The sequence below is a fragment of the Paramisgurnus dabryanus genome, chromosome 9 (genome assembly GCF_030506205.2).
Source record: "Paramisgurnus dabryanus chromosome 9, PD_genome_1.1, whole genome shotgun sequence".
Taxonomy (NCBI): domain Eukaryota; kingdom Metazoa; phylum Chordata; class Actinopteri; order Cypriniformes; family Cobitidae; genus Paramisgurnus; species Paramisgurnus dabryanus.
The window spans coordinates 26159730-26180257 of NC_133345.1; the positions used below are offsets into that span (position 1 = coordinate 26159730).

The window sequence follows — 20528 nt, forward strand, 5'->3', positions numbered from 1 at the left end:
TTATTGATTTTTCAATATGGGACATGTCACTGAAAAAACAGTTAGTTTTTTTAAATGAAACAGATTTTTACCAATTGCCAGCTTACATCCACCCACAGAAAAAACAAAAGGTACAGATGAAACATTAAACGCCATTTATTGTGGGCGTCACTAGTACATAATATAATACCTAAAATGATCATCATGGTCTTTTAGGATAATAAATGATATCAATAATGTTTTATGTATTTATGTCTATTCTTAAGTACAGTATGTCTGAAGGGATACCTTAAGTCTGGCCATGTCTTTGTATTTTTGCAAACACTTGTAAATGTTTTGAGACAATAAAACTTTGATTTAAAATGTGTAGTTTTTTGTTCATTATCATCAGAGGATCCATTTAACATTTCACACAGTAAACAACAGGAACTTTGTTCTCAATAACAAATGCAACAGCATATTTTAACAATAAATCCACCATGCAATTTAATTTTTCACTTGCATACAGTCACTGGAACATAGCTACCTTAAACACTATAGCTATATAGTATTCATCCATAGTAATATAAGCATATTTTTATATAATCAGACTTCACTGCATATAAATATGCAGCAAAAGAGCAAACAAACTGTCCAAGTGTCTCTGTGGTTGATTTGTCTGTGTTTTCTGGCCGTTGTCTACACTTTCTTTGGCACATTAGTGATGATGGGCTTGGGCCGGGTTTTAAAGATAAGTTTCTTTTTGATGAGGGCTGAGACTGTGTAAGAAGTTGGTCTGTCTTGGTTGGTTTCCATGCTTTCCTCAGCATCTTGAGAGGCACCAGATTGCTTCATCAGAACAGCAAAGGGCTTCTCGAGTTTAACTTGCTTGCCGTAGAGAATGTGATGTCCAACTATTAGGATTGGAACACCCTTGAACAAAGGACAGAATACAGAGTAAGACTTTTAATTATTGTCAGATTGCATTTTAAAATAAAATATCTACTTCAAATCCAGCAAGAATAAATACATGCCTGTGTTGATGAAATATACTTTCCTGACAAAAAAACGTAGTAGTGTTGTCAGACAAACCTCTTTAGTGTAGTGAAGGTCGCCCATCAGGTGTCCCGCTAGTCCAGAGTTGTGCCTTGACACCATTTCACCCTGCAGTTCCACCAGAAGCCATTCAGCGGGGCCCTCACCAGCACCACTGCTTAACACAACGCAAGCAGTTTTTATAAAATGATAAACATTAATTTGCCGATTTGCGCAAATTGTCTTGAGATGACACCTACTTTGAGATGATTATTTGAACCATCCTTGTATCCGATTCGTTGAATCAGGATTCAGAATTCACACAAATCACTCGTGTTTTAATGAACGTCTCAACTGAATTTTGAAACAAGACAAAAACGAGTCAAAAATCACCCGATTAATGTGTGCAGATACTACATTTATAGTCACTTACTTGTCAGATAGACTTGTGTAGTTGCTCATGATCTTCCACAGACACACAAGTTTCGCGCCAGCTGAAATTACGTTTCAAAATAAAAGTCCACAACAAAGTGCAGGTTGGCTTTTATTTATGTTGTTACACACTAGAGGTCGCTCAAGATTTGTCCACGATGTTTGTGTTTCGGTCATAAGCTGTGTCCCAATTCAAGGGCTGCAACCTTATGAGCATTTCAAGGTGGAAGCCTCAGAAGTTCGCGAAGAGAACTGAAATGAGACGGTCTAACCTTCGGAGGACCCATAATTAGCGTCACCTGCTGCACGCGCCCACCTGCACGTTTCTGACTTATTAAAATAAATATGACATCAGAAAAATCATTAATTTATTTTAGAAATATGACACATTGATGTAGATTAAACTATTCAACAGTATACCAAATTAATCAATCTTATAAATATACGCAACATAAAAAGAATATTATTAACACAAAACATAACTTATAATACTAAAACAGTGACAAGAAACAATGTTTTCTGATAAATACATTTTTATTTAATAAAGGTTTTAATTGTTTATTTTAGAATATCCACCCATTATGAAGCCGTTGCAGAGGCGCAATGACTCGTGGGATATCCTCGGCTGTTAAGGATCCATTCGTTCTATCCTTAACATAGATCCTTAACAGCGCGGAGAAATGAGGACGCATTTTGAGGCTTCATTCTAAGCATCCTTTGAATTCTTCTTCTTCAGTGAATTTTATTGGCAGTTTGCAATCTTTGTGCATTACCGCCATCTACTGGATTGAGGTGTGATCACATTGGGAAGTCAAAAAATAAATGTATATATATATATATATATATATATATATAAATATATATATATATATATATAAAAAAAAAAATAAAAAATAAAAAAATATATAAAATAAAATTGGGCTAAAGTCTTCTTGCTAGTTGTGTTTCTTTCAGATATTCTATCACTGCTTTGCTTATAAACTGTGTTCCAGATAGACTCAACAGGTTGCTCAAAGTCAAAGAGTTCTTTGATACTCTCTTCAGTTTTTCTCTCTCGTCAGAATACTGCCTACATATCAGAAGTACATGCTTCACTGTTTCTATTTCTGTACAATATGGGCACATTCCGGTCTCATGTTTCCCTATTATATGTAAGCCACTGTTCAGTCCTGTATGTCCTAACCTTAGCCTTGTTAGCCAGGTTTCTTCCTGTCGTGAAAGTGAACCGTTCATTTTAACTGTTATATTTGGTTGAATACTATATAAATGCCTACCTTTTTCCCCTTTATCCCATTTATCTTGCCAAAGTTTATGAACACCATCTTTAATTATTATTTTCAGTTCTGTTTTGCTAAGTCGAACCTGTACTTCTACTTGTTCTGCTTTAAGTGCTTCTTTTGCCAACTTGTCTGCCCTCTCATTACCCTCAATACCTGTGTGTGCTGGAACCCAAGTGAACTGTAACATTAGTTTCTGTTGATTTATCCTGAAAATCATCTGATGAACTTCGTCTAAAAGATCCTGTCTACATGCAGATTTCCCACTCTGGAGCATCCTTTGAATTCTTCTTCTTCTCTTGATTTTATTGGCGGTTGGCAAACAACTTTCGGGTGCATTTACCGCCACCCACTGATCTGGAGTGTGGACTAAAGATCTATACTAACATTAACTGTTTTAGAGAAAAAAACAAAACAAAAAAAACAAAACAATAATAATACTATATATACTATAATTACACATCATTCTTTTTAATTCCTCAGACTCTATTAATTAATCTTGTTTTTCCCAAATATTTTAATAGGAGATCCCAACTCTTGTCCCCAGGAGACTTTACCAATATATTACTAATGTCTTGTTCTCCATTTTGCCTTACAGCATTTTTTAACTCTTCTCTCTCTAAATCATACTTCTTGCAATAGAATAAAACATGATCCACTGTTTCTTTTTCTCCACAATATTCACACCTTCCGTTAATATGCTTTCCAATAACATATAGAGAACTGTTTAGACCAGTATGACCATTCCTTAATCTTGTAATAACCTTATCCTCTTTTTTATTTCGTACTCCAAATCTTGAACTCCCAACTAATGGGTTGTTTTTATAAAGATATCTTCCTTTACTTTCTTTGTCCCATTGATTCTGCCACATCTTTTTGATTTGTTCCTTAATCACCACTTTAGATTCACACTTACTAATATTTACATGTATGTGTTTATTCTCACATTTCACAGCCTCTTTTGCCATTTTATCTGCCCTTTCATTTCCATCAACACCTACATGTGCCGGAACCCACACAAATGTAACAGACACCTCCATTTTATGACATCTGAATAATGATTGTAGTATTTCATATAGTAAATCTTCTCTATTCTTAGAATTGCAAAATTTTAAACTCATTAATGCTGCACATGAATCTGATGCAATTACCACTTTCTCTGGCCTTACTTCCTCTACCCATTGCAATGCAACAACCATGGCCATCATCTCACATGCAAAGACTGATATATCATCAGTAAGTCTCTTACCATATTCAATGCTAAACTCAGGTATTACTACTGCTGCTGCTGTTCTCCCTGTCTTATGGTCTTTAGAACCATCTGTATACATTTGTAAATAACCACTGTATTTCTCCCTTATATATGATTTAAATATTGTTTTATTTCCCTCATGATCATCTCTTGTCACTTCAAGGAGGCTAAGATCTATCTCTGGTTGTGGCACTAACCAAGGTGGTATAGTTGGTAGTACTACCGTTGGAGAATAAGTCCTATCCAGTATATTGATTTCACTTGCCTTTTTCCTAACAACCCAACCAAAACTCTTTGTTTTCCTTTTCCCATGTTCCCAGCATGGCTCAATAGCATCTATTGCAGGATGATTATGATGTCCTTGTAAATTCACCCAATATGTCATCATAATTTGCTGTCTCCTTAACTCCAATGGCATTTCTCCCATTTCTACCTGCAACGCTGGCACAGATGTTGTTTTAAAAGCCCCACTGCATATCCTCAATGCTTGTGCTTGGATTACATCCAATTTTGTTAACAATGTTTTAGAAGCTGTCCCATACACTATACACCCATAATCCATAATTGATCTTATTAAACCTATATATATTGTTTTCAGAGCTGACCTATCTGCTCCCCACTCAGTTCCCACTAAACATCTCATAACATTTAAAACCTTTTTACATTTATTTACAATATTGTCAATATGAACATTCCATATGAGCCTCACATCAAACCACATTCCTAAAAATTTGAATGTTTCAACTCTTTCAAGCTCCTTTCCATATAAATACAGTCGACACTCTGCTCCTATTTTTTTCCTTGTAAAGAAAATTGTTTTTGTTTTTTCCACCGAAAATTTAAACCCCCATTGTAAGGACCACTTTTCTACTATTTCCATTGTTTCCTGCAGCTGTTTCAACACATATTCTACATTTCTACCTCTTTTCCACAGTGCCCCATCATCTGCGAACAGAGATCTCCCTATACCCTGCCCAATACTATTATACACATCATCAATCATTATTGAAAACAGCAAAGGACTAATAACACTTCCCTGTGGTGTTCCATTATCTACCAAAAAGGTTTCTGAAAAGGTCTTTCCCACTCTCACCTCTATAGAGCGTCCATACAAAAAATCCTTTACCCATCTAAACATATTCCCTGTTATTCCTAATCTTTTCATTTTAATTAATAATCCCTCTTTCCATAATAAATCATAAGCTTTTTCCACATCAAAAAATACTGCTACCACTACCTCTTTATTCACTTGTGCTTTCCTTACCTCTGATTCTAAACATATTATTGGATCCATTGTTCCCCTACCTTTTCTGAATCCACTTTGATATTTTGACCTAAGATTCCTTATTTCCAAATAATATGTCAATCTTTCTGTAATCATACGTTCCATTATTTTACACATGTGAGATGTTAATGCTATTGGTCTATAATTTGATGGGTTAGTGGGATCCTTTCCCGGTTTCCTGATGGGTATTATAATGGCTTGCTTCCAACTTCCTGGTAATTTACCTTCCTGCCAGACCTTGTTATATAAATGTAAAATAACCTCTAATGCTACATCCGACATATGGTTCAGCATGGTATAGCAGATCAGATCTTTTCCTGGAGCAGTTAGTCCTGATTTACATATGGACCTTTTCATTTCCTCTAATGTGAATGGAGAGTTAATAGTATCATCCTTTTCTTCCTGTCTTTCCAGCAGTTCTTTATTTTCTTCACTTGTTTTTTGTCTTCCCCTTTTCCCCTCTTCTAACATATTTCTAGAACTATGAACTTCAACCAACACTTTAGCTAACATGTCTGCTTTCTCTACATCTTTACTAGCCACCACACCCCCTTTTTCCAATACTGGATATCCCCACTCTCGTCTTATTCCACTCATTTTCTTTATCATTCCCCATACTTCATCAATTGTTGTGCTTCTCCCTATTGAGTCACAAAATGTTTTCCAATAATTCCTTTTAGATTCTTTAATAGTCTTTCGAACCACTGCTTGCATTCTTTTATACTCTATGAAATGCTGAAAATTGTGAGTGTTTTTTAACACCTTAAAAGCTTTATTGCGTTTTCTTATTGCATCCCTACACTCATCATTCCACCACGGAACTAACTTCCTCCTCTTCATACCCTCTTTCCTTACAATAGTCTGTCTAGCAGACCCAATTATTGCCTCTCTTACATTTCCATTAAGTAATTCTACATCCTGTTCTCGATTTATATTTTTTAAATTAGATTCACTTATCTCTCTGAATTTATCCCACTGTGCTTTTCCAAATATCCATCTATCTGATAGATCCTCTAATATTACACTTCTTCCACCACCTACTTTACACACAATAGGGTAATGATCACTTCCAATAGTTGACTGATTCATAACTTCCCACAAACAAATACCTGCCAATGACTGTGACACTAACGTCAGGTCTAAGCTTGACTCAGTGCCTGTACTACAATTAATTCTCGTAAAACTCCCATCATTTAAACATACAAGTCCCACAGATTCCATTAAATCCTCCACTATCATACCATTCCTATCCGTCTTTTCCCCTCCCCAAAGAGTACTGTGTGCATTAAAATCACCACACCAAATAATCTGTCTACTATCTAGTCCCTTTATTGCCTCCAATGTTTCTAATTCTAACCTCTTACATGGATTATAGAAGTTAACAATGACCATCCTACCATCCTCTAACCAAACTTCAACTACTACAAATTCCAGATCTTTCCCTTTATCTATTTCTCTATATGAAATACCTTGTTTAACAAAAGTAGCACAACCTCCCCCATTACCCCCTTCTCTATCCCTTCTTATGCACACATATCCTTGAATCACAAAATCTAAATTAGGTTTAAGCCATGTTTCTTCTACACATATTATATCAGGCTTACATTCCACTCCCTCAAGAAATCCTTTAAACTCTTGGCCATTCGACAGTAGACTCCTTGCATTCCACTGAAGAATTATCATAAGTAATATTAATCCTGTGACCATGACTCCCTACTAACTTGTTCCTGTTTCTTAAGTTCCTCTTGTACCCCCCTGCCAGATAGTCCATGAATATTTAAATATCTTGCTGCACTCTTTACTATTATTTCAATCTTTTCAGATCTCCCTTTAGCTTGGAAGGTGCAGTTAATTACTTCAGCCATGAAATACACAAAATCCTCTTTTTTAACCAGTAACATTTCACCATCTTCAATCTGCCTCTTTGACACACGGTGTTCAGTTGTATGATTCTCTTCTATATCTTTCCCCTTCTTCTCCTCTCTACTTTCCATCTGAACCAATTTTACTGCTTCTGCATATGATATGTCCTTGTTAGTTCTTATCTGCTGTACTTCCACTGCCTTCTTTCTTACTTCACATCCACCATATGCCACAGTATGTGCACCTCCACAATTAGCACATTTAATCACTGCCCCTTCTTCACACTTCCCATACTCGTGCTCCCCTCCACATCTTCCACACTTTTGTTTTCCTTTACACCCAGCTGCAATATGTCCATACCTTTGGCATTTAAAACATCTCAAAGGAGGTGGAACATACACTCTTACATTGTAACTTATATATCCCACTTTCACTTTATTTGGCAATTCCCTCTCTTGGAAAACCAGTAACACTGACAAACTATCAATCCTTTCTCCGCCTTTCCTTGCTTGCAAACGTTTAATGTCAATAACTTTCCCCCCTCTTATGTTTGACTTTAAATCCTCCAACTTTACCTCCACTGGGATACCATATATAACTCCTTTCTTAATTGGACCATCACCTGTCTTCTTGGCCTTCTCTACCGTTCTACCACATATTTTAGTCATCTTCATTACCTTTTCCCTCTGCTTTTCATCCTTACATTTGATTAACAATCCACCATCTCCCAACACTTTCGCCATCAAAATCTCACCAATTTTTTCCTTCAAATCACGAGTCAGTGCCACCGGACTAACTTTCCTTATTTCATGTCCTTCTTTGAACCTCACAATAACTTTGAACCCCTCTTCTTCAACTTCTCTCCTCCACACTACCCTACCTTTTTTCCCTTCATCGGAACTACTACCTCCTATACTACTATTATTTCTAATTCGTTTATTCCTCCTTACTTCCGTCCACTCATTTACATCCATACCCTCACCTCCACCCTCACCATCTCCATCACTACTCCCTGACATCCTAGTCCAGTCACAGATCAGTTTATGCACCGCCAAAAAGTTTTTGTTCTCCTACCCAGATCCTCAAATCGCTCGTATCCAACTTCCGGTCGATCCCCAGCAGCCAGATCCTTTGAATTGGGACGGGCTTACTGGCCTTAAGTCGCGCTGCTGTGACGCAATCGGTCTTAAAATACGTCCTTAGAAGGTCGCAGCCCTTGAATTGGGACACAGCTATAGATTGTATTTTTTTGTAAAATTCACATTGGCACATTGTAAAGTCAGACTACATGACAAACGCTGGGTATAAAAGTTCACTTTTTTATAGAGTCAGTGTAGTATAAAAGACACAAACTGAATCACATTAATAAAAAAACTGAATCACATATTAATAAACACACTATGTAATACTTTATACAATATACTCACGTAGTTCACATAGTATACCCTATATATTACTAAAATATATAACTAGTACATTGTATATAATGATTATACAATATAAGTTACCCGTCAGTGACGCAGTAGTAGTTTTTAGTATATAAATTTAAAGAGCGCTTTTCATAGTTTACAGTATTTACATTGTTTACTTTGTTGTTAGAAAAATGTACTGTCTTTAATTTGTAGGACCGTTCGATTGAAGCAATTACCAAGAAGCTGTCTAATATAATACATTCACATTTACATATACGTCACATTGACTTACAGATTTGTCAGTTTATTTTAAGAACAGCCACGTTTACAGGTATGATGTAATGATATGAAAAGAGAACAGCTTCAATTGGGGTTGGGGTTTTAAAAATAATAAATAGTTAGCAGTGTGTTCAAGTTTAGTGTTTCCACTGTTATTGTACAAACTCCATGTAATTATTATTTAAATTTAAAATGATTACGACTTTCCATGATGTGAATGCGCGTGCGTGGCGCGGGCCATGCGGAAGATGACTCGTCAGTGTTGTTGTGGATCGCTGACAGGCACGTGAGCTGTGCTACGTCTACTTAGCAGTCGACATGGCGGCTACAACTCCTCCCAAGGTACTGAGCATGCTGCTTTTCTTTTCAATACACGGTCAAAAACTTAAAATACTCCACATTACTAGTGCTTCAAAGAAGGATTTGGCGTAGATATACTGCTTGCCCGGTTTTTGAGCAATATCGATGATTTAGTACTCTAACAAACTGCTCTGTTTAGCAATAGTTAGCCTGACTGCTAACAACCCAAGTACTGTGGCATACTGCAGGACTAACTACGATAAACGGATTTCTGAAAAGTATTTTCGCTGCCAGTAGTGATTCGTCGTCAGTGTGTGGTCTGTATGGGGTGTCTAACAAATAATAATGGTTTACTAGGGTCGTATATGTGCTTTAACTAGTGTTGAGTCATTATATGGCTAGCCTGGATTGTAAATAAGCGCACAGTAATATAGATTATAATCTAGATCATAAAACACGTTTGAGGCTCCTGACAGTTAATTCAATAAACTTAACTTGCATATTCTCATCTCTTTAACTACTTGTCATCCAACGTTACATTAAATTTAATGTTTAGATGGCTCGTTAACTCATCTGTTGCAACTTGCATAAAAGTATACAACCATGGTTGAGTACCCTAATAAGGCAACACGCGTACTGTACATTCAGCTGTCAATAACAGAAATACGGTGTGTTAATGTATGAGTAGTGCGTTACCTGAGCTGTTAACTATTGCATTTTTAATGTATTATTTTTATGCATAAAACTGTAAGGTCATTTCCTTGTCTATATGTCACTTTATGACAATAGCATTTAATTCCTTAGGAGCAGGCTAACCTGCATTTATGAAATACCAAGACAAAATCCTGAACTGTTTTGTTTTGTGTATCGATTTAGAAAGATAGACTTTAAATGTTAGACGCAATGTTCTCTTTATAAGTATTTATTGCATATATGTTGACTAATGTACTATATTATGTATATGTACATGGTATTATTTGTTTTCCAGGTTGTGTTTGAACATGAGGGAGTTTTTATACACACATCTCCAGATGAATCTGAAGATCAGGATTTAATATCAGGATTCCTCAGGATCATTGAAAAAGTATATTAGGCTTTATTAAGGTTAAATGTTTGTTTCTGTGTTCTGTTGTACATAAGGATTTCATCACGTTCTATGTAAAAATAAGTGTGACCTACGTGATTTATGAAGCAGTTATACCACATTCTTTTATGGTTTTGAAAAGCAGCCCCTTTTTGACAAGCTAAAATGTGTAATAAGTCTCCCTTGCCATTTTCTATTTCTATTTAAATGTAGGATGGTGAAACTCTTGTGGAATACAAGCCGTTGGAAGACGCAGATCCCTCAAACATACTGTGTGCCTGCAAGGTTTGTATGTTTGTTCAAAAACTGTCCCGTACCACACCATCACTCGCTTCACAATCTCTCTGGAGTCACATTAAGATTACAATCCTGATTTATAATTATTGTTCTTATGCTTTTCTGAAGGACTCCAGCTCGGTGGTTGAATGGACTCAGAGTTCAGAAAACAATCCTCACAGACCCGTTGACCATCAGCTGAGCTATGAAACAGAATGGGATATGATCAATGCTGTCTCATTCAGGAGGAAAACCCATAGCCACGGAGAAGGTAAACTTTGCATAAATCTTTTTGAATATCAGTGTTTTTATATTTATGATCTGTATTTAATGTGCGTTTTCTATTGCTTTCATGTCTGGGATTTAGCAGACTGCCCTGATTTGTGTAGCCTTTTCATAAGCCTTCTCAACTAATGTTTTTTTTAAAACAGGGCAGTCTTGTTTTAAAGACACTCCTTGCAAATGAGCTTGTTTGCCTGGATGATGTCATTGGAGAAATCCCAAAACATTGTGACAGTGCAATTCCTGGTATTTAACTTGTACCTGATGTCTTATGTTGTTACTACAAATCTTTTTTGGAAAAATAGCTAAATTTATTTTTATCCAAATTTATCCAAATTCACTTCAATATCAAACTGGTGTATCTGTGCATTTTTTCGTTAAAGAAGCTATATGTAGGTTTTTGACTGTACTTACTAAAAAATACTATAATATATTCATAGATATTTAGGAAACATGCTAAGTTTCTCTGAAAAACAACACTGTTGCCAGTTATTCTCCTTTCGATATGCGCCTTCTGTTTTTGTATTGGTCAGTTTACCCAATAGTAAATTTCGACAGCTCAGTTGGCAGTTATCACGGTTGCCCAAATGAGACCGCAATGGCCCATAAATGCAACCTCCGATGGATACAATCTCCGAAACGACCCTTAGATTTAGTTATAAAAATCCAAACGAGCGGGACAACAAAAAATGTAAAATTTAATTTTGTAAAAATTAGCAAGTTTGAGTTCCTGTCTTAACTGGTAAAGCCTAATTCTTGGCTGAGCTAAAGGAAAAATAAGCTAAACATTTATTAAAATTCTTGCAGTGTGTGCACTTGTAATCTTAGCAGCATTTGACCAGTAGAGTTCACCACAGAGTTATGCATAAACCAGTTTAATGCTTATAACCATTACACCAACAAACATGCTTTTTTGCACACTGATTTTTGCAGCTAAAAATACAACGCTATTTAATTTAAAGTATGCTCTTGTTTTAAACTAAGCAGGCTAATGACCTGCTTCATATTTGTCAGTGTAAACAGCTTAAGCTACGTCACCTTTGTTATGAAAAAGCTTATTGCTAATAAATGGTTATATGTTACTAATATCTTATATTTAGCTGAAGTGAATTTGGAAAGGTCACTTTAGTTTTTTTTATTTATATTTCCCAAAAAGATCATAACATAAGACATCAATTACAAGTAAAGTACCAGGAATTGCAAAACCACTGGCAGAATGTTTTTGGAAATTTACCCAAAAGTATATTTTAACAGCTCATGGCTATCATGGTTGGTTAAATGAGACCGCAATGGCCTATAAGTCCAACCTCTGGTGGATGCAACATCCGAATTAAGCTGCAGATTGAGTTATAAAAATCCACACAAGCGGGTCTGTAAATTGCAGAAAACAAAAAAACATTGTAATTGTAAAATTGAGCAGATGCACTTTCGCTTTCCATCGTCATTTGCGCTCCTTTACGTATCTGGCAAGGGAAAAAACATCTCCAATATTTTGATATTGACTGCGGTACTAAGATCAGCTGCTAGAAGTCAATATGAAGTCAATTTGTTTGGACGTTTTAACTTACGAATCATGATTCAACAAAAACTTTCGTACTTATATTATAATATATACAAAAACGTAAGAACAACTTAGACCACATGTACGGCGCAATAATCATGAACAAGAAACAAATATATAAAATATATAACACAGATATATTATAGTGTTCTTTTTCCTTGTTCAAGTTGTTCTTATGTTTTTGCATTTGTTTAAAACAAATTTCAGTATGAAAGTTTTTTTGTTAAATCATGATTTGTAAGTTAAAACATCTGTTTAAGAAACACATTTTTGCGTATGCATGCTTAGTGAATGAGACCCAATGTTTACCAAAAAATATTTTACATTAGCCAATAAATTAAGCACATTTGTCTGTCTTTCAAAAACAAAAATTCTAGATTTCTAACGTGACCAAGCTTTATTTTTATGTTTTAATAGGTGGATCAAACCACGTAAATGACCGCAACAGATGGGCCTTCTCTTTTAATGTGTGTGACCTCAGGTCTATCACAGTTAAATGTGAGGGCTGGTCTTACCTCATTTTCCGCTTGAAGGATGGCACTTCACTACCAATCATTCATTTTCACCAGGGAGGGAGCACAGCGTTCCTGGATAGCCTAAGGAAATCCGTTCAGATCAGCGAGTAAGTGAATTATCTGGGGTTTGAGTTCCTGTCTTAACTGGTGAAGCCTCATCCTTGGCTTAGCTGTAGAAAAAGTTAGCATTAGCATTTGACCAGTGCGTTTAATGCATTACAACCATTACACCAATGAGCATGCTTTTTTGCACACTGATTTTTGCAGCTAAGAATACAACACTGTTACTACTTACTATTTAAATACTATTTTGTGTTTTTGTCTTTCAGTAGGTATAGATTCAAACCCGACCTTCTTCATTTTTTCAGTGTAAACAGCTAAAGCGACATCAACCTTTTTTTAATAAAGCTTATTGCTAATAAAAAAGTTTTATATAGCTTATATCTTTTACTTGGTTTCTTTCGCTAAATTAACACAGCTTAATTCTTTCACTCTTCCAGACCTTATTTTTAAAGTAACCCATGACCTTATAATTCATTGAATACCGCAGTCAGTAAGATTATTTTCTAAGAACCTTCCACGCGTCGTCAGTCAGAATTCGTCATCAAGCGGCTTTCATCAAAACAATCCTATTTGCATGCAAATGAGAAACACTTCGCTTTCTCGCCACTTTTGAGGAAGTCCGGCATGTGTTGCATGGCGAGAGGCCATGCGTGTGACTCGTGTAAGGTCGAACAGCAGCTGTCTGTTTAGAGTTAAGGCTTTATGAAAGTAACGGCATTAAATATCACAACAGATTATATCCGGCTGTGAGCATTCTGAATTCAGCCCTTCTGAGGAGAAGATAGCTGTTATTAAAGTTCTTATCTCAGTCTCCATAATGAAACATAGGCTGGGCTTTGTTGGCTTAGCTTCTTCTGTCATTTCAGCCTTAGAGCGATATGGCCAATGATGTCATGTGTTTACTATTTAAAAAATTAGCTTTATTTTGATAATTATCGATAGGATTGCTTTATTAAACGGGTAGTTCACCTTAAATTACAATTCTGTCATCATTTACTTGCCCTCGAGATGTATACATTTTGTGGTTCTGTTGAACACAAAAGAAGATATTTTAATAAGCACACAGTTGAATGCACCCATTGACTTAAATAGTATTTGTTTTTCCCACTATGGTAGTCAATAGGTACCATAAACTGTGTGGTGGTTACTTTACTCAATTATCAGAATATCTTCTTTTGTGTTCAAACGATTAAAAAACCTCATACAGGTTTAGAAAAACATGCGGGCGAGTAAATGATGACAGAATTGAACTACTACAATAGGTCTTGATGTCAAGTGTGATGTGGACTTCATGCCTGTTTTTTTTTTCATCAGCCCAGATGATAAAGGCGTCCTTTTTGTCAGCACCTACAACAAAGCTTTTTCACAGTCCTTTGAGAACCTTCTGGATGATGTAAACTATGGATTTGTACAGGTATGAGATAAGTCTGAGTGATTTTAGTATTCTTTGAATGTAAAGTTTTGCTTAAAGGGATAGTTCACTCAAAAATGAAAATTTTGTCATCATTCACTCACCTTCATGTTGTTTCAAACCAGTTAAAATATCTTTAAACTTTATCGAAAATATATTTGTGATAAAGCAGAAAAAATAAGATCTTTTGACTTCCATAGTAAGATAAATACTACTATGAAGGTCAATGGTGCTCAAAAACGGCTTGGTTACAAACATTGCTTAAATCTTCCTCTGTGGTCAGCAGAACAAAGAAATTTATACAGATTGTAACAACATGAGTGTGATTAATTCATTTTTGGGTGAACTATCCCTTTAAGTAGGTGAAAGACTTAACACTGATTATTATGGCTATGCAAATTTACCCTCTAAATAGAAATTCAAGAAGGATCCCTACACAACAACACTCGGTGGCTTTTCCAAGGTCACTAACTTTCTATTTGACCAGTTTCGGGTGCCTGATTCCGAGTGTCACCAGCGGCCTGAAGAGGAGGTTGCTGACCTGTTGGGAGAGCTCATTCCTGGACTAGAGATTAACCAACAGGAAGAGCCAGGCTTTGAAGTCATTACCAGAGTGAGTGGATTTGGATCTATAGTAGTAATTCCCAGCATCACTCATCACATGCAAAAATATTTGTAATTTGAAATAAGTCTTTAAAAAGTAATTAAAAGTGAAATTGTGTGTTTTCCAGCTTGATCTGGGGCCGAGGCCAGAAGTGCAGAGGAACGGTCCGGTTACAATGGAACAATGGACAAAGTTCCAGGATTCAGAAGGAAGATTGATCAACATTCCTCACATAAAGCATCTCATATTTAAAGGGGTATGGCATTACTTTGAAAATCATTTTAAAGATCCCGTTCTTTCTGTGTTTTTGAAGCTTTGATTGCGTTTACAGTGCGCAATCAAACACGGTATTTTTCACACAATTTACTTATCTGTATAGAGCTGTTTTCACTGTTCTCAAAACAGGCTGATGTCTTTCTTGTTCTATGAGGTCCCTCCTTCAGAAATACGTAATGAGTTCTGATTGTGTCGTTTGTTTAGTGTGTTGTGATTCGATAGCAAGTTAGCTTGCCGTTAGCTTAGCTGGCGACTGACGTATTCCTGTGGGCGGAGTTTAGTTAAAAAACTGTTCTATTGACGTCATTAAAGCAGGAAGTAGAGGGCTGTAGTCCAAACCAGCCGTTCGCTGTAGGCTTTGAAAGGCGAATCCTGTTAAAGAAAATATATTGCCTGTCAGTGAACTTTGAGCTTTATCATTTTACAGGTATTATTTATGCTTATTTATCAATGTTGCTTGTTTATTTTTAACAGGGCCTTTGCCATGCTGTAAGAAAAGAGGCTTGGAAGTTTTTACTTGGATATTTGCCATGGAACACCACCCACGAAGAAAGAAAAATACTTCAGATGAGAAAAACGTATGCAGGTTTCCTCCAACAAATGCTGGCAACAGCTCAATATTGAAGCTTTAGTAAGATTATGTGTTTTTCTGTCAACAGAGACGAATACTTCAGAATGAAGCTTCAGTGGAAATCCATAAGCGAGGAGCAGGAACGCAGAAACTCCAGATTACGAGATTACAGAAGCCTTATTGGTATGCCATTACATCAATTACATTAAGGGATGATTTCCTGGACAGGGATTACCTTAAAACAGGACTAGGTCTTAGTTAAATTAGGATATTTAAAAAGCATAATTTATAAATAAACATTACTGGTGTAAGTAAGATATGTCAGAGCAAGCTGTTTTTTATCAAGACAAAACTAAAATTTAAGTTAGTCTGGGACTAGCTTAAGCCCTGTCTGGGAAACCACTCCAATAGGTTTTGGTGTTTTTTTAAAGATTTAATAAAAATAATAAAACTTCAGAACATATGCAACTTTTTTTCATCTGGAATTAAAGGGGACATATCATAAAATTCTGACTTTCTCCACATTTAAGTGCAATAATTGGGTCCCCAGTGCTTCTATCAACCTAAAAATTGTGAAAAAGATCAACCCAGTAACTTTTTGGTAAACCATTCTCTGCAAGCATGTGAAAAAATAGGTCATTGAAATGTGGCTCCCCTTGTGATGTCACAAGGGGTTCTTATTATAATACTACCGCCCCTTAAGCTGCCCTATCCAACCATGGCACTCCAATTTAGTGCAAAGGGAGAGAGAAAAAATAATAATTGACAGCACGATAAAGTTTCAATTTCAACAAATCACCATTATGATGATCAGTGTTTGCATTTCAACAGCTCATTTGCATTTAAAGGGACACCCCCCAAAACGGCAAATTTTTGTACACACCTACAAATTGCCAATTTTAACATGCTATAATAAATTATCTATATGGTATTTTGAGCTAAAACTTTACATATGTACTCTGGGGACACCATGGATTTATTTTACATTTTAAAAAAGTATTGTGAAATGTCCCCTTTAAACTCCATTTCTGGTTGTTGAATCTCTTTAGAAAAAGACGTCAACCGAACCGACCGCACTAACAAGTTTTATGAAGGCCTGGACAACCCTGGCTTAATATTACTACATGACATCCTGATGACCTACAGCATGTACGACTTTGATTTAGGCAAGTCACAACATTTCATATTTGTTTTTATAAATGCTTTAAATCCTTTGGTTGATCTAATTTCTACTTTAAATGCCCATCGACCAGTTTAGATTAGAATAAAAATATCAATTTCTTTTAAAGGGATAGTTCACCCAAAAATGTAAATTTGAAAATCATGTATGAGTTTCTTCATTCTGTTGAACTCAAAATAAGATATTTTGATAAATGACGGTAAGCACACAGTTGACAGTACCCATAGACTTCCATAGTAGGAAAAAAAATAAAGTATATGGTACCATCATGCTTTCCATCATTTATCAAAATATTTTGAGTAAATGGTGATTTATTTTTTATTTTTGGGTGAACTACCCCTTTAACAGAGACTGCATTTAATCAGTTTCCTATTTGTGTACAGGTTATGTGCAGGGCATGAGTGACCTACTATCTCCCATTCTCTTTGTGATGGAGAATGAAGTTGATGCCTTCTGGTGCTTTGTTTCACTCATGGATGAGATGGTACAGTCTTCTAGTTCATCTCACTGCCACTGTCTCTTTAGCACTTGTCTACATATGAATGCCACTGAGATGATTTGACTACATCAATAAAGCATGTTTCTGCCTTGCTGTTTCTCGCAAGCACTTTAAATAGGAACTGAGATAAAAGCCTCATTTAAATGTGTTTCACAATGTCTCACAGCACGAAAACTTTGAGGAACAGATGCAGGGAATGAAGACCCAGCTGATTCAGCTCAGCTCTTTGCTACGTCTTCAAGACCTTGCCTTCTGGAACTATCTTGGTAATTAATGTTATTATTCTTTTTTGTTTTTTTTGTTAGAGATGCATTAATATAGCGCCCAGTAATCAATATCTGTTGATGAAAGCAATTTTTCACACTATCAGCCTATAGTTTCAAAACAGACAGAAATATCTTGTCAATCAAAAGAGAACAGGAAAATTCAATGAATTTGAGCTCGGTTTATAGAAAATGTAAAGAAACATCACTAGTTTAAAGGAATAGTCAATTTTCTTAAAAAAAATCCAGATAATTTATTCACCACCATGTCATCCAGAATGTTGATATCTTTCTTTGTTCAGTCGAGAAGAAATTATTTTTTTTAAGGAAAACATTGCAGGATTTTTCTCATTTTAATGGACTTTAATAGAGCCCAACATTTAATACTTAACTCAACACTTAACAGTTTTTTTCAACGGAGTTTCAAAGGACTATAAACGATCCCAAATGAGGCAAAAGGGTCTTATCTAGCAAAATGTTTGTCATTTTTGACAAGAAAAATAAAATGCATTTTTAAACCACAACTTCTCGTCTAGATCTGGTCGTGATAGGCCAGCGTGACCCCACGCAATACGTCATGACGTCAAGAGGTCACAGAGGACGAACGCGAAACTCCGCCCCAGTGTTTACAAGTGTTGAGAAAGAGGACCGTTCCTACATTGTTGTATGTCAGCTGATACTAATTAATGTCTTTGTGTCAGTTTATTGTTTACAAGGGTCCGCAAATGTGCGTTTCATATATGTAACACGTGACCTCTCTACGTCACTACATATTTACGTTAGGTCACGCTGGACCAGACCTAGACGAAAAGTTGTGGTTTAAAAGAGCATATTTTTTATTTTTCTTGTCAAAAATGACAATCGTTTCACTAGATAAGACCCTTATGCCTCGTTTGGGATCGTTTATAGTCCTTTGAAACTCCGTTGAAAAAAACTGTTAAGTGTTGAGTTAAGCATTAAAAGTCCATTAAAATGAGAAAAATCCTGCAATGTTTTCCTCAAAAAACATAATTTCTTCTCGACTGAACAAAGAAAGACATCAACATTTTGGATGACATGGTAGTGAATAAATTATCTGGATTTTTCTTTTAAGAAAATGGATTATTCCTTTAATGTTCAATGTTAATCATCATTATTGAATAACATTCAGAAAAATAAATCTTCATATTTTGGTTAATGCAAGTTAATATAAATACCAAACTATTTGTTTAGGCAGATCTCAGTCTGAATAATGGGCTATCGGTATCGTTGGATAAATTTAATATGCATCTCTATTATTCATACTTTATTTGTCACCGTATTGTATTTATGTTTACATCTGTGATTGTGTCTTCTTACAGAGGCACAGGATTCTGGATACTTATATTTCTGTTTTCGATGGTTATTGATCCGATTTAAGAGAGAGTTTAATTTTCCTGACATCCTTCGCCTTTGGGAGGTGTGTAAAAAACACATTCAGACTTTGTTATATAATATGTTTTTTTGTTATATAACCTTTACACTGTTTACATGCTATTTTTTTTCTGTGTGTACATTTTATCTTAAAATTTGGATTCCAAATTCCACTATTTTGCCCATCAGGTCATGTGGACCGGACTGCCTTGCCAAAACTTTCACCTTCTGGTGTGCTGTGCCATTTTAGACTCGGAGAAACAAAAAATAATGGACAGAAAATATGGATTCAATGAAATCCTAAAGGTTAGCAGGATTCCTCTGAATATGTTTGCTTAATTAGCTTTTGGAAAATCGCTAACCCATTAATATTTTATCATTATAGCACATAAATGAACTCTCCATGAAATTGGACATTGAGGAAATCCTTACCAAGTCCGAGTCTATCTGTTTGCAGATAAAGAATTGTAAGGTATGTCCCAAGAACTACTTCTTTTGTGTGTATTTATATCATCAGGATGTGATTTATTGTGAATTGGTACTTGATTCTCTTTTGATTCTCTTTAAGGACTTACCAAATTCAGTAAGTGAGATACTGGGTCTGCCCACTGCCTTGAAATCCTCAACAGCAGCATTAGAAACCAGTGAGTATGGAATACTCGAGTCACCACAGACCTCACCAAGATCCACGCACAGACAAGACCAGGTCGTGTCCAATGGCCACAGTCACCTAAAAGAAACGACACAAAATGGCTGCAAAGTAGCCTTTATTTCCTAGTGTACAGCACTATGTTATGTACAGTACAGATTTTATAACCCCTGTAATCCAGGAAGATGAACAGTATTGGGTATTGGGTAGTATATATTTGCTACCAAATGCCACATTGTAAAATACCCCAGAGAAAATATATGATGTAAAACTAGGATCCAAAAGGATCCTAAAGCATTATTTTTGTAACTTTCTTGTACCATATTGTCTTTCGTTGAAATATTCATTCCTTCTCATTGTATAGAGAAAGAGATTTCATAATGAGGTGGGGTTTCCATTGTTGATATTAAAATATTTTTTTCTCATAAGTTGATCTTTTCCTAAATAATAAGGATTTAGATTAAAAATCGGTTTTCTCCCATTAGCTTGTGTGTTATATTTCAGAATGCAGTTTATTTGAGGTTAAAAGGTTTATTTAGCACAAAAAAAAATAATTTGTGGTGGAACTGAATTGATTTTCTAAAATGAAATTTCAACCAAAATGTATTATGCCTGCTATTTTTGTCTTTGTTCAATGAAGCGAGCCAGTTACAATTATGTAATACTACCATGCATCATTTTTACATAATCAATTCAAAACTATTATATGAGAGTACTTCGCAAAGGTCCACAAAAGCGTGCGTGCATGTGTGTGTGTTTAAAAGAGAGCGAATGAACCTTATAAACTGAAGTTGGTGGATTGGTTCCAA

At 35.6% G+C, this 20528-nt stretch overlaps 2 protein-coding genes across 2 annotated transcripts; one reads left to right on the top strand and one right to left on the bottom strand.

Moving 5' to 3' along the window:
• Positions 1-117: 117 nt before the first annotated feature.
• Positions 118-1623, bottom strand: chtf8 (CTF8, chromosome transmission fidelity factor 8 homolog (S. cerevisiae)). Its single transcript, XM_065283344.2, has 4 exons — positions 1427-1623; positions 1254-1347; positions 1051-1168; positions 118-891 (listed from the first exon to the last, which is right to left on the bottom strand). The coding sequence occupies exons 2-4, from the start codon at positions 1274-1276 to the stop codon at positions 658-660; spliced, it is 375 nt and encodes a 124-aa protein (XP_065139416.1). The 5' UTR covers positions 1277-1347; positions 1427-1623; the 3' UTR covers positions 118-657.
• Positions 1624-8991: 7368 nt separating this feature from the next.
• tbc1d15 (TBC1 domain family, member 15) lies at positions 8992-20330 on the top strand. Its single transcript, XM_065278895.2, has 17 exons — positions 8992-9135; positions 10082-10177; positions 10391-10462; positions 10583-10724; positions 12714-12918; positions 14189-14288; positions 14701-14898; positions 15017-15145; positions 15640-15743; positions 15825-15919; positions 16786-16902; positions 17300-17400; positions 17582-17681; positions 19019-19116; positions 19260-19376; positions 19456-19542; positions 19639-20330. Exons 1-17 carry the CDS (start codon positions 9112-9114, stop codon positions 19846-19848), a joined length of 1995 nt encoding a protein of 664 aa, XP_065134967.2. The 5' UTR covers positions 8992-9111; the 3' UTR covers positions 19849-20330.
• The last annotated feature ends 198 nt before the right edge of the window (positions 20331-20528 follow it).

Coding starts and splice junctions, on each gene's coding strand:
- tbc1d15 (XM_065278895.2), top strand. CDS start 9,112: ATGGCGGCTACAACTCCTCCCAAG. Junction 14,289..14,700: donor TAAACTATGGATTTGTACAG/GTATGAGATAAG, acceptor CCCTCTAAATAG/AAATTCAAGAAGGATCCCTA. Junction 19,117..19,259: donor ACATCCTTCGCCTTTGGGAG/GTGTGTAAAAAA, acceptor TTTGCCCATCAG/GTCATGTGGACCGGACTGCC.
- chtf8 (XM_065283344.2), bottom strand. CDS start 1,276: ATGGTTCAAATAATCATCTCAAA. Junction 1,169..1,253: donor GTTCAAATAATCATCTCAAA/GTAGGTGTCATC, acceptor TGTGTTAAGCAG/TGGTGCTGGTGAGGGCCCCG. Junction 892..1,050: donor ACCTTCACTACACTAAAGAG/GTTTGTCTGACA, acceptor CCTTTGTTCAAG/GGTGTTCCAATCCTAATAGT.